General features: G+C 43.0%; 1 protein-coding gene across 1 annotated transcript in view; it reads right to left on the bottom strand.

Annotated features, from left to right (window-relative positions):
• LOC126095478 (uncharacterized) overlaps positions 1-13,694 on the bottom strand; it is a 105,014-nt gene that overhangs the window by 40,354 nt on the left and 50,966 nt on the right. The window contains exons 5-6 of the mRNA XM_049910269.1: positions 9,568-9,846; positions 788-985 (exon numbers count right to left, since the gene is read on the bottom strand). Of these exons, the coding sequence (XP_049766226.1) occupies positions 788-985; positions 9,568-9,846 (477 nt within the window). The remainder of the gene's footprint in view (positions 1-787; positions 986-9,567; positions 9,847-13,694) is intronic.

The following is a 13,694-nucleotide window of genomic DNA, read 5'->3' as shown; positions in this document are numbered from 1 at the left end:
GTAAATATATTGTCAATACTGCATAATTTTCAGTATTGTCATGCCTAAAATGTCTGCATTATTTATAAGAAATACGTAAGGTTCATCAGAAACACACACACACACACACACACACACACACACACACACACACACATTTTTACTAACTGTAAGACAGAAGAAAGGTACAGGAATAACAGATGATGATAACCTTACACTAGAAAGGCATCATATTTCCCACAGCTTTAGTAGAACAAACATACTAAAATTGGAGGGATCTTTAGGACAGTGTATCACTGGCACTTCATATTTCCATAACACGCAACATAAATATGAGTACTAGTAAATCTGGGATGTTAGCTTTGCAGACATTGAAATTAATCTGGCGGCAGCTTGAGTTTACCAAACATTTTGTTTTTCACATGTAGCAACTGAAGCTCTGCTATTGCTGCCCTCATAAACACAATCTCAGCTACATGTCCTGTACTTTGAGTGGCTGACAAGATCACAAGAAGGAAATTAAGCAACCACCATGACGATTGCATTGTTTGCGAAGCTGACATGCCATATTTGGTGGTTTTCGTATTTATATATCTTTATTTGGAAAATAGGTAGTTTCACTGATACAGCGAATTAAAGATCTTTCCAAAGCAGGTCACCTTGTTAAAGGTTGTTGTGCTTAAAAATCAGAATAAGTGACGTCGGTCTCTACAGTCTTTAATCTCATTATAACTAAATTTAATGTACATAAAAGAGAATAGGAAGTAATTTTATTTCCAAGAATACAGAAGTAACTCCTAAAACTCACATGGACACCGCGGTATTTGACGAGTTCCTTTACTCTGTCGACGACATAGAAGTTGCCATCAGCGTCGTAGTGGCCCACGTCTCCAGTGTGGATCCAGCCCTCCTCGTCCACAAACTCCGGTATTACGGCCAGCCCTTTGAAGCACAGCTCACCGTCCACCCCTGGACCCAGACACTTTGCGGTCTGCAAGTCCAGTACCTGCAGACAGAGCAGTCACAAATTTTACGGACACAGGGTCTACGTTGTCAACTAACCCCGTACACTGAATCCAGAACGTTTAAGGTGCTTCACAATATTTTAACGATTTCAAATTTGAATAAAACACACATTAATCGAGAAACAAAGTTGAACATTTTCCACAAGGTGCAAAATTTATTCAGGATTACTTATTAAGTACTGCATCAGACAAATGACGACCATTCGCGGCTACCAATACTCGAGGTTCTCATCCAGTTTTTGAATACATCTTTCGTAACTGCTGGGGGAATTCTGGAAATTTTATCGCCAATTCCATCTGTTAACTGTTGCAAGCTTCTCAGCCGGTCACGGTACACTATTGTCTTCAAACAACCCTGCAAGTATAGTCCAGCACGGTTACATAAGGCGAGCGAAGTGTGTTCTCGGGAGTTCTGTTTTCCTTGGGTCGGTTGACATTAGATTCTATGCACTGGTGTTCGCAAGGAAGTTTCTCACGCAGTTCAATATTGTTCCACGAGCATGGTGGACGTCGCTGCTGAATCTTGAAATGCTTACGAAAGGCATGGGAGATTCGCCGTAGCGAAAACAGCACTCCATCGCGAACGCACGATCGTGCTTCGATCAGTACATGATTACTAACCTGTATGTGGGATGAAACTTGTTACGGTGCCACCGTCGCTGTATTTTGCTTTTAGCGCGCGCTATTCAATTTTAAAATCCTCAAAACATTGTGAACCACCCTGTATGTAAAGAATGATATCTTTCGTGAAACGCAGCAATCTCTTATTTCATTTGTTTACTTTGGCACTCACCGCTATTATACCCACTAACAATTCTCTGCCTAGGTGAAAAATGGATACCTTCAGCGCCATACATTACTGCATAAACTGGAAGACTCTCAAAAACGGTTGAATGTACCGATTCACTGGTCGGAGGAAGGCGGAAATTTAGCACCTTTGAGAAAACCATGCTTTGTTATGTGTTCGAAGCAACCTAAAGCCCGATAATTGCTTTTCTTTTTTACTTTTTAGTAGTGCGTACGTCTACATTCTCAGTTTTCAGAATGTAGGAAATTATTAGTAATTAAAGAAACATACAGCTGGGCATTATCTCGGCAAATCTATTCTGCATTGACACAGCTGACCAGGTACATCTTTTGTACACAGAATATACTTTAGCTCCGGCCACATCGATAAAAAGAAATTAATATTCCTGAAAATATCAAATTTGAATCGAACAGCTTAACTGAAAAGAACATGAACAATTTCTGTTGTTATCAACAAGAAATTCTTCCTAAACATTACATAGTTTCTTATGTGTGAGTACGAATTTAGCATATTAATTTCTTTTTCTTATGCGCGTTGTGTGTAACAGAGAAGCACAGTATAAAGCACAGAGCATCATTCCATACGTATTGGTGATTGCGATACTATCACGCGATGTCTACGCGAAGTTATATATGTGGAGAAGTTTAGACTGTACTTTGCTAGTTTACTATATCTATGCAAACTAGTTGACTTACGATGAAATTAAACCAGTAGTATTCACTTCTGGTCACGTTATAAAAAGATTGTGTCACACACCAAAAATAGGTCAAACATAATGTAAACACAGGCTGAAACCATCCTTTGTAAACTTAGTACACAAGAATAATTGTAATTACGGTAGAGCCCAATGTAAAGATACAGTGTTCATGTCTGCGTCGAAAGATATACTGTAATCTACTATAACTAACAGAAATAATTACAGTATTATTATCAATGTATATTACATGAAATTTTAATACGAAAACGGTGATATTTCGACTTACTTACTTACTATATCAGAGACAATGTCATTATTAGTAAAGCTAAACCCATAACCAGTTTTATGTGTTGCGATGAAATAAACTGATCTTAAAAGCGTTTTGTGTATTTCGACTACGTTATTTTTTGATGGACACGTCGCAAATTGTCTGACAATAGGTGATATTTGTAGTGGGGGAACTGGATCAAAGCTGACTTACGCACCTCAACCCTTCTTCGACAATCAGCAAGTTAAGTAACTGAAATGTAGTCACTAAAGCTGTTTATGTTATAACGTCTTTGTGATAGCTAACATAATATTTTAGGTACTGTATCTACATCTACATCAGATGACAACTCTGCAATTCACAATCAAATGACTGGCAGCGAGTTCATCGAACCACCTTCGAGATATTTCTTTACCGTTCCTCTCTCGAAGAGCGCATGGGAGAAACGAACATTTTCAACTTCTCGAGCGACCTCTGATTTCTCTTCTTAAAATGATCATTACTCCCTATTTATGTGGGCGCCAACAAAATATTTTCGCATTCGGAGGAGAAAGTTGTTGATTCAAATTTCGCAAAAAGATCCTGCAGCAACGAAAAACGCCCTTGCTTCAATGACTCGCGTATTATATCAGTGACACTTTCTTCCCTATTTCGCGATAATACGAAACGAGGAGTCCTTCTTTGAATTTTTCAGATGTCCGCTGTCAACCCTATCTGATGCGAATCCTACACTGTGCAGCAATACACCAGAAGAGGACGGACAAACGTAGTGTGGGTATAGTCTTTAGCAGACCTGTTCCATCTTCTAACTGTTCTCGCAGTAAGTCACAATCTTTGGTTAGCTTTCTCCACAACATTATCTATATGACCGTTCCAATGTAAGTTAATCGTAATTGTAATCCCTAAGTATTTTGTTGAATTCGTAGCCTTCAAATTTGTGTAACCGAAATTTAGTGGATTCCTTTTAGCACTCATGTGGATAACTTAACACTTTCTATTGTTTAGAGTTAATTGCAACTTTTCTCATCATACAGATGTCTTGCCTAAATCATTTTTAAATTGGTTCTGATCTCATGAGGGCTGCTCAGGTTGTCTCCCAAATAGTTTGTATAGATTAGCAACAGCACAGGGCCTCGAAAACTTTCTTGGGGAGCTCCAGACAACAATTCTGTTTGATTCGATGACTTTTTGTCGTCAATTACTTCGAAGTATGACCTTCCTGAGAAGAAAACACGAATCTAGTCGCACAAATGAGACAATACTCTGTAAGCATGCAATCTGATGAGGAGTCGCTTATGAGGAATAGTGTCAAAAAGCCTTCTGGGACTCTAGAGATCGTCTATCGATGGCATTACTACATGAGTAAAGAGCTAGTTGTGTTTCACAAGAACGACATTTTCTGGATCCATGCTGACTATTTGTCATTAAATAGCTTTTTTTATAATTCATAATGTTCGTATAGAATATACGTTTCACAATCCTACTGGAAATAGACGTTAGTGATGTGGGTCTATAATACAGCGTATTACTGCCATATTCTTTCTTGAGTGTTGATGTGACCTGTGCAATTTTCCAGTTTTTAGGTACAGATCTTTCGACCAGCGAGTGGCTGTATTTATGATTGCTATTTATGTAGCTACTGTACCAGCACACTCTGAAAGGAATCCAATTGGTATACAATAGGGACCGGAGACTTGCTTTAATTAAATGATTTACGATTGCTTTATTATTCTAAGTAGCGTTGTTGTTGTTATTATTATTGCTATTAACACTTCCGCACGCGTTGTGCAGTTGCTTCCTCATTCTTCTGTTCCGGATGTTTGTATTTATTCTGTGAAACTACGAATATGTTAGGCAACCACAACACTACTACATCTGGTAATGAGGGCTCTTTAGTCGGCTTACCGTGAATTTTTATCGCTGTAACATTCTTAGTATATCCACAACCGTCCTGAAATCATTCACACCGGTCGTTGTGGCCGAGCGGTTCTAGGCGCTTCAGTCTGGAACCGCGCTGCTGCTACGGTCGGAGGTTCGAATCCTGCCTCGGGTGTGGATGTGTGTGATGTCCTTAGGTAAGTCAGGTTTAAGTAGTTTTAAGTCTAGGGGACTGATGACCTCAGATGTTAAAGTCCCATAGTGCTCAGAGCTGCTTGAAACATTTTGAAATCATTGACGATGCGTTGCGTATTCCTTAGTCACCACTGTAGCTACTTACTGTAATATCCCCACGTGTGCCGATCACGGCCAACGGAGGCCAAGCGTTGTAATATCATGGTTGGGTAGTACTCTATACGTTTGCTACTTCCAAATAAACGAGGCGAATACGGACTACCAATAGAACATCGTACGAACTCCAAACAGTCCTTTTACATTTCAGGAACATGTTGTCCCATACAACAGTTCCACATGTTCTTTTTTTTTCATCAGTCTACTGACTGGTTTGATGCGGCCCGCCACGAATTCCTTTCCTGTGCTAACCTCTTCATCTCAGAGTAGCACTTGCAACCTACGTCCTCAATTATTTGCTTGACGTATTCCAATCTCTGTCTTCCTCTACAGTTTTTGCCCTTTACAGCTCCCTCTCGTACCATGGAAGTCATTCCCTCGTGTCTTAGCAGATGTCCTATCATCCTGTCCCTTCTCCTTGTCAGTGTTTTCCACATATTCCTCTCCTCTCCGATTCTGCGTAGAACCTCCTCATTCCTTACCTTATCAGTCCACCTAATTTTCAACATTCGTCTATAGCACCACATCTCAAATGCTTCGATTCTCTTCTGTTCCGGTTTTCCCACAGTCCATGTTTCACTACCATACAATGCTGTACTCCAGACGTTCATCCTCAGAAATTTCTTCCTCAAATTAAGGCCGGTATTTGATATTAGTAGACTTCTCTTGGCCAGAAATGCCTTTTTTGCCATAGCGAGTCTGCTTTTGATGTCCTTGCTTCGTCCGTTATTGGTTATTTTACTGCCTAGGTAGCAGAATTCCTTAACTTCATTGACTTCGTGACCATCAGTGCTGATGTTAAGTTTCTCGCTGTTCTCATTTCTACTACTTCTCTTTACCTTCGTCTTTCTCCGATTTACTCTCAAACCATAATGTGTACTCATTACACTGTTCATTCCGTTCAGAAGATCATTTAATTCTTCTTCACTTTCACTCAGGATAGCAATGTCATCAGCGAATGGTATCATTGATATCCTTTCACCTTGTATTTTAATTCCACTCCTGAACCTTTCTTTTATTTCCATCATTGCTTCCTCGATGTACAGATTGAAGAGTAGGGGCGAAAGGCTACAGCCTTGTCTTACACCCTTCTTCATACGAGCACTTCGTTCTTGATCGTCCACTCTTATTATTCCCTCTTGGTTATTGTACATATTGTATATGACCCATCTCTCCCTATAGCTTACCCCTACTTTTTTCAGAATCTCGAACAGCTTGCACTGTTTTATATTGTCGAACGCTTTTTCCAGGTCGGCAAATCCTATGAAAGTGTCTTGATTTTTCTTTAGCCTTGCTTCCATTATTAGCCGTAACATCAGAATTGCCTCTCTCGTCCCTTTACTTTTCCTAAAGCCAAACTGATCGTCACGTAGCGCATTCACAATTTTCTTTTCCATTCTTCTGCATATTATTCTTGTAAGCAGCTTCTATGCATGAGCTGTTAAGCTGATTGTGCGATAATTCTCTCACTTGTCGGCTCTTGCCGTCTTCGGAATTGTGTGGATGATGCTTTTCCGAAAGTCAGATGGTATATCGCCAGACTCATATATTCCACACACCAACGTGAATAGTCGTTTTGTTGCCACTTCCCCCAATGATTTTAGAAATTCTGCTGGAATGTTATCTATCCCTTCTGCCTTATTTGACCGTAAGTCCTCCAAAGCTCTTTTAAATGCCGATTCTAATACTGGTTCCTTTATCTCTTCTAAATCGACTCCTGTTTCTTCTTCTATCACATCAGACAAATCCTCACCCTTATAGAGGCTTTCAATGTATTTTTTCCACCTATCTGCTCTCTCCTCTGCATTTAACAGTGGAATTCCCGTTGCACTCTTAATGTTACCACCGTTGCTTTTAATGTCACCAAAGGTTGTTTTGACTTTCCTGTTTGCTGCGTCTGTCCTTCCGACAATCATATCTTTTTCGATGTATTCACATTTTTCCTGCAGCCATTTCGTCTTAGCTTCCCTGCACTTCCTATTTATTTCATTCCTCAGCGACTTGTATTTCTGTATTCCTGATTTTCCCGGAACATGTTTGTACTTCCTCCTTTCATCAATCAACTGAAGTATTTCTTCTGTTACCCATGGTTTCTTCGCAGCTACCTTCTTTGTACCCAAGTCTTCCTTCCCAACTTCTGTGATGGCCCTTTTTAGAGATGTCCATTCCTCTTCAACTGTACTGCCTACTGCGCTATTCCTTATTGCTGTATCTATAGCGTTAGAGAACTTCAAACGTATCTCGTCATTCCTTAGTACTTCCGTATCCCACTTCTTTGCGTATTGATTCTTCCTAACTAATGTCTTGAACTTCAGCCTACTTTTCATCACTACTATATTGTGATCTGAGTCTATATCTGCTCCTGGGTACGCCTTACAATCCAGTATCTGATTTCGGAATCCCTGTCTGACCATGATGTAATCTAATTGAAATCTTCCCGTATCTCCCGGCCTTTTCCAAGTATACCTCCTCCTCTTGCGATTCTTGAACAGGGTATTCGCTATTACTAGCTGTATGTATTACAATATAAAATCTGGCAGGACTAATGCTCTACCAGCTTCCCCATTATGTTTTTCCATTTTGGTGGTTTGTTCTCGTCATTTGGTCTCGACGGTCGTCACATGACATCTCTTCAAGTTCATACATAATTCAGTTTATACAAACCAGCCATCCCCCTGACCGTTCGCTGAGCTACCGTCCGCGAACCCTATGGGAGATCTCCACGACAGACCTTCACAGTTATGCTTCTCCTGTACTCTGCAGATCACTTGTTACCTACACTACTGCCCATTAAAATCGCTACACCAAGAGGAAATGCAGATGATAAGCAGGTATTCATTGAACAAATATATTATACTAGAACTGACATGTGATTACATTTTCACACCATTTGGGTGCATAGATCCTGAGAAATCAGCACCCAAAACAACCACCTCTGGCTGTAATAACGGCCTTGATATGCCTGGGCATTGAGTCAAACAGAGCTTGGATGGCTTGTTCAAGTACAGCTGCCCATGCAGCTTCAACACGATACCACAGTTCATCAAGAGTAGTGACTGGTGTATTGTGACGAGCCAGTTGCTCGGCCAACATTGACCAGACGTTTCAATTGGTGAGAGATCTGGAGAATGTGCTGGCCAGGGCAGCAGTCGAACATTTTCTGTATCCAGAAATGCCCGTACAGGACCTGTAACATGCGGTCGTGCATCATCCTGCTGAAATGTATGCCTTCGCAGGAATCGAATGAAGGGTAGAGTCACGGGTCGTAAAATATCTGAAATGTAACGTCCACTGTTCAAAGTGCCGTCAATGAGAACAAGAGGTGACCGAGACGTGTAACCAGTGGCACCCCGTATCATCACGCCAGGTGATACGCCAGTATGGCGATGGCGAATACACGCTTCCAGTGAGCGTTCACCGCGATGTCGCCAAACACGGATGCGACCATCATGATGCTGTAAGCAGAACCTGGATTCATCCGAAAAAATGACGTTTTGCCATTCGTGCACCCAGGTTCGTCGTTGAGTACACCATCGCTGGCGCTCCTGTCTGTGGTGCAGCGTGAAGGGTAACCGCAGCCATGGTCTCCGAGCTGATAGTCCATGGTACTGCAAACGTCGTCGAACTGTTCGTGCAGATGGTTGTTGTCTTGCAAACGTCGCCATCTGTTGACTCTGGAATCGAGACGTGGCTGCACGATCCGTTACAGCAATGCGGTTCAAATGGTTCAAATGGCTCTTAGCACTATGGGACTTAACATCTGTGGTCAGCAGTCCCGTAAACTTAGAACTACTTAAACCTAAGTAACCTAAGGACATCACACACATCCATGCCCGAGACAGGATTAGAACCTGCGACCGTAGCGGTCACGCGGTTTCAGACTGAAGCGCCTAGAACCGACAGCAATGAGGATAAGATTCCTGTCATCTCGACTGCTAGTGTTACGAGGCCGTTGAGATCCAGCACGGCGTTCCGTATTACCCTCCTGAACCCACCGATTCCATATTCTGCTAACAGTCGCTGGATCTGGACCAACGCGATCAGAAATTTCGCGATACGATAAACCGCAATCGTGGTAGGCTACAATCCGACCTTTGTCAAAGTCGGAAACGTGATGGTATGCATTTCTCCTCCTTACACGAGGGATGACAACAACGTTTCACCAGGCAACGGCGATCAACTGCTGTTTGTGTATGAGAAATCGGTTGGAAACTTTCCTCGTGTCAGCACGTTGTAGGTGTCGCCACCGGCGCCAACCTTGCGTGAATGCTCTGAAATGCTAATCATTTGCATATTACAGCATCTTCTTCCTGTCGGTTAAATTTCGCGTCTGTAGCACGTCATCTTCGTGGTGTAGCAATTTTAATGGCCAGTAGTGTATTACTTACCTTTTAGGCACGTTCTCCTGGACGACAGCACACGGCACTAACTACATCGGTGTTTTGGTCGCTAATGTCTCGATATATAGCGTTTGGTACCGACCTGACGTCTGACGTCTGGAGGTCTGGATGTAAGTAATGTTAAGCGACGTCCTGAGAACCTTGACGACTGAGCGCTGTACCTTGGCTTGCAGCCCGGCATTGATTCGACCCACGGAGCCAGGTGGCGGCGCGTGGGCTCTGAGGAGCACGTTGCACAGCGGGAAGGCCTCCGTCTGGCCGTACCACTGCGTCATCGGGCGGCCCGTGCGCGCCTCCACCCACGCCTGCGTCTCCGCGCTCAGAGCGGCCCCTCCTGCCGCACACATGCGCACGTGCTGCATCGCCGAGAGCAGTCGGCCCTCCGGAGAATGGCGAGCCAGCGATACCCACTGGTTCGGCGGCATGAAGATGACGGTGGGCTGCGAAAAGACACGCGTCACCTGTACCCATCCTGTGACTCGCCACACTGCGTTACTGGCCGAAGTGTGGCCAAACTAAGAACAGAACACACTTGCTGAACAGGGCATCGGAACCTGTACTTTATTAGATTAAGTTTAGTCGCAAGGTATTTTGCTTATAACAGTGTGTAAAATGTGTAATTCTAAAAGTTATGTAACTTAATGATACACATTAAAAGAAAATTAAAAAACAAAAATTGTTTTATAGAAACAACAAAAACGCCGAGCGGATACGTTACATTATCAGTAGAAATGGAGAAGAGTACCATCTTATTACGAATAAAAGAAATTTATGACACAATTTGACTAAAAGAAGGCGCTATAACTCTTCCTCTCTGAATGAGAAGAAGAGTTACGTCGATAAACGAAATTATTCGAAAATGAAGATATGTAGACTCATTCTCTGCTACTGGGGTAACAGGCTCCCAGTTTCGAGTTTGCAACCTCGTGAATATTTATTATTAAATGTCCGCCAATTTTATTCGCATTTGGATGTCGGACTTCGTAGTGAAATAATAGCTGCAGGCACTGGAAATGTTTGCTACGATTAGTAATCTCCAGATGTATAGAAAATGGTTCAGGATTGCTCAGTAGCAAGCAGTGATTCTGGAAATCATTACAAGTAGTTACAGAAAATACTACCCAACCACGCCCTACAAACCCGACCACGTCACCCGCCCCGATAATCCTATTACAGAACCTCTGGTTTGTCAGCTGTGAAAATGGTGATTAGGCCTATTACTCTTAAAAAAACACTTTTACACCATTTCCAATTAATGCAATTATTCGTTCACTTGTGCCTTTGTCCGCAATTTCGGCAGGGCCAGCGTTGTTACAATCGGATTTGGCATGGTTAGTTTGAAGGGGTGGCCGAACGCCCTTCCTTCCGCCACCCCATACCCCCAGGGACGCAATCAGTGTACCCCAACTGTCTGCATCTAGTGTAAATCATGAAATAGTGCGAACGTGTTTCAAATCTCTGCGTGTCGTGTAACTGAGGCGGAACATGGGGACCAGCCCGGTATTCACCTAGGGGGATGTGGAAAACCGCCTAAAAACGACATCCAAGGTGGCAGGCATACCGGCCCTCGTCGTTAATCCACCGGGCGGAATCGATCCGGGGTCGGCGCGTCTACCAGTCCAGGAAGCAAGGCATTAGCGCTCTCGGCTAACCTGGCGGGTTAACGCAACTATTATTAACGAAGAATTACAAATGCTTACATAAGCAATGGCCAAGGCAGGAGAAAGTAGGCTGGCTGAGAAGAAGAAGAAATAAAAGAAAGTATATAAGAACAAGTAATGAACAAATTACAAAAATTTACAGATAACGTTTTGTTGATTTCTAATCGTAATTACTGGTATATATTAAGCTTGCCTTTTCTGGCCATGTGCATATAAGGTCATCCAATTACAGGTTCCTAATAGCATGTATAATACAAAATACACATAGCTTTAAGAATAATTTGATGTAGTGTTGCAGGGTCAGTTGAGAGGACATATTGAGAAGCCTCAAGAAATAGCCAGTTTGGTAGTGAAGCAAAGTGCGAGGGAGAGGGAGACCAGGGCTGGGCGTCAGTAAGCAGGTTCAAGTGGATGTACATTGCAGTAGTTCTGCAGAGATAAATTGCGCAAGGTAGCCTAGCGTGGGCAGTTGTATCAAACCAGTCTTCAGACTGAAGAGCATAACAACCACCACAGGCTACTCTGACAGCCCTCGTGCTTATGAAATACCGTGCTCTCTACAAAGGTTTACTGCAACTCAGTTGACAGTCGATCTCATTATTGAGAATGACAATCAGCAAGGTGATGCCATGATGAGCCAGTGGTTTTGTATTCTGGAGTAGTTGGTTGAAATCCTATCCATGGCCTCCAGATTTGCTTCATCTGTTGGTTCTCTACAACAGGCAGTTGGCAATTGGCAATTCGATTCCGATCCCCCCTCCCCCGCCTCTCGCCCCCCTCCCACACACCCACACACACATACACACACACACACATACAAGATGATTCAGCTGCCCTTACCCATGGGTTTTATGCAACCTGCAAGACCTTCAAATGTCACATGCGAGGTTTTCATATTCTCTCACTCACTATACTTTTGTACTAGCCATACAAAAAAGAACAGGGCCTTTTTGTAGGAAATTTAATGTAGTTACATTTTTTACAGGGGTACAATTTTTCTAGAGGCCGTAGTTTTCGAATTATTCAACAAAAACGTACAAAAGTGATTTTCAAACGAGTTTTTCTTGAAAACCTCGAAAACTGTGGCCTCCAGCGAAAACGTATCCTAGTACAAAATTGAACTACATTAAATATCCTTTGAAAAGGTCATTTTCCGTTTTTCTCTAGGAATAACAGCTTCTGTGTAGCAAGCAAGAAGATATGAAAATCTCGCTTGTGGTTTTTGAAGCTGTTATGAGTAGCGTAAAACCTGTAGGTAGGGGCAATCGACCCATCTGACTAGTGCTTCCAGGCCTGTGGCAGATACATGCTGTGGGGGCCGCTGGGTGGCGCAGAGACTGTATCAGTGCCGAGACCGGCGTCCAAGAAAGGACCGACGAGTAGCACAGCATGGTGCCAGCACCCTGCGTGACGACATAACCGGTCTAACTCCAGGTGATGAGAGGCGAGTCCCTTGTGAAAGTGATCCTTCGCTGGGCTCAAAGCCCAGATACACTACTCCGGTGGAAGCTGTTGTGACAAAGAGTGGGGCGTAAAAATAGCTGCTTCAGGCTCAGTGTGTACCAACCTGGCTCATTGTATGGCAGTTTGCAAAGTGTAGGATACTGAGGTTTGCAGTACTACAGTACCTGGTACGGAATGTCGTAACTAGCAGTCGTGGCTCGCTCGACCCAATGCCGTAACAGTATCATGAGGTGTCTACATTTCTCGTCTGCTTATTTTCCCTGAGGGCATTTCGGGTCATTAAGCACAGAGAAATAAAACCAAAACATTCGTGACACCTTTGTTTTATTGCAAAGACCGGAATCTATTGCGCCTTTCTACTATGAAACTGGCCACTCTGTAATCAAGAAGAAATCACTGGCAGTTACCACTGCCCTAGAGACGCATGTAACTGCACCACTCACTGAGCCACCCATCTCCTACTTATGAGAGTGGTACAATAACTGAACCAACACATTTCAATTCAGGATTCCAGTACATATTATCATTCCCCACTTTTTTGGCTACAAATCCATATTTTTCAACGTATCCTCCTTTCCACACAAAGGCCTTTCGTCTGGAAGGACCTGTAAACCCGCTTGGTACCACCTTCTGGTCGGTGTCAGAGCCAACGTCTTGCTGCATCAATAACCTCCCCATCAACCACGTACTGCTTCCAGTGGCATGGATCCTTCAATAGGGCAAACAGACGGAAGTCGAAAGGTTCGAAATTCAGGGTGTAGGTTGGACGAGGAAAAACCGTCCAGTGAAATTTAGTGAGCTCCTCTCAGGTGCGCAGATTTGTGTGAGGCCTTGTGCTATGATGCAGAAGAAGAAATTCGTTTGCATTTTTGTGGCGACGAACACACTGAAGTTGTTTCTCCGATTTCATGATGTAGCACAATACACTTCAGAGTTGATCGTTGCACCGTGAAGGAGAACATAAAATAAAATAACATCTTCAGAGGCTCAGAAGACCGTCCCCATGACATTACCAGCTGCGGGTGTGGCGCCACTCCATGGATTGCCGTTTTGTTTCTGGTGCGAAGCAATGAAGTCATGTTTCATGGGTTGTGACGATGTTAGACAAAAACCGTCATGATCAACCTCATATGCGCTAGCAATTCTACACAGATGGTCCTTCA

The sequence above is a fragment of the Schistocerca cancellata genome, chromosome 8, assembly GCF_023864275.1.
Source record: "Schistocerca cancellata isolate TAMUIC-IGC-003103 chromosome 8, iqSchCanc2.1, whole genome shotgun sequence".
Lineage (NCBI taxonomy): Eukaryota > Metazoa > Arthropoda > Insecta > Orthoptera > Acrididae > Schistocerca > Schistocerca cancellata.
This window is presented reverse-complemented; position numbering and strand designations above follow the sequence as displayed.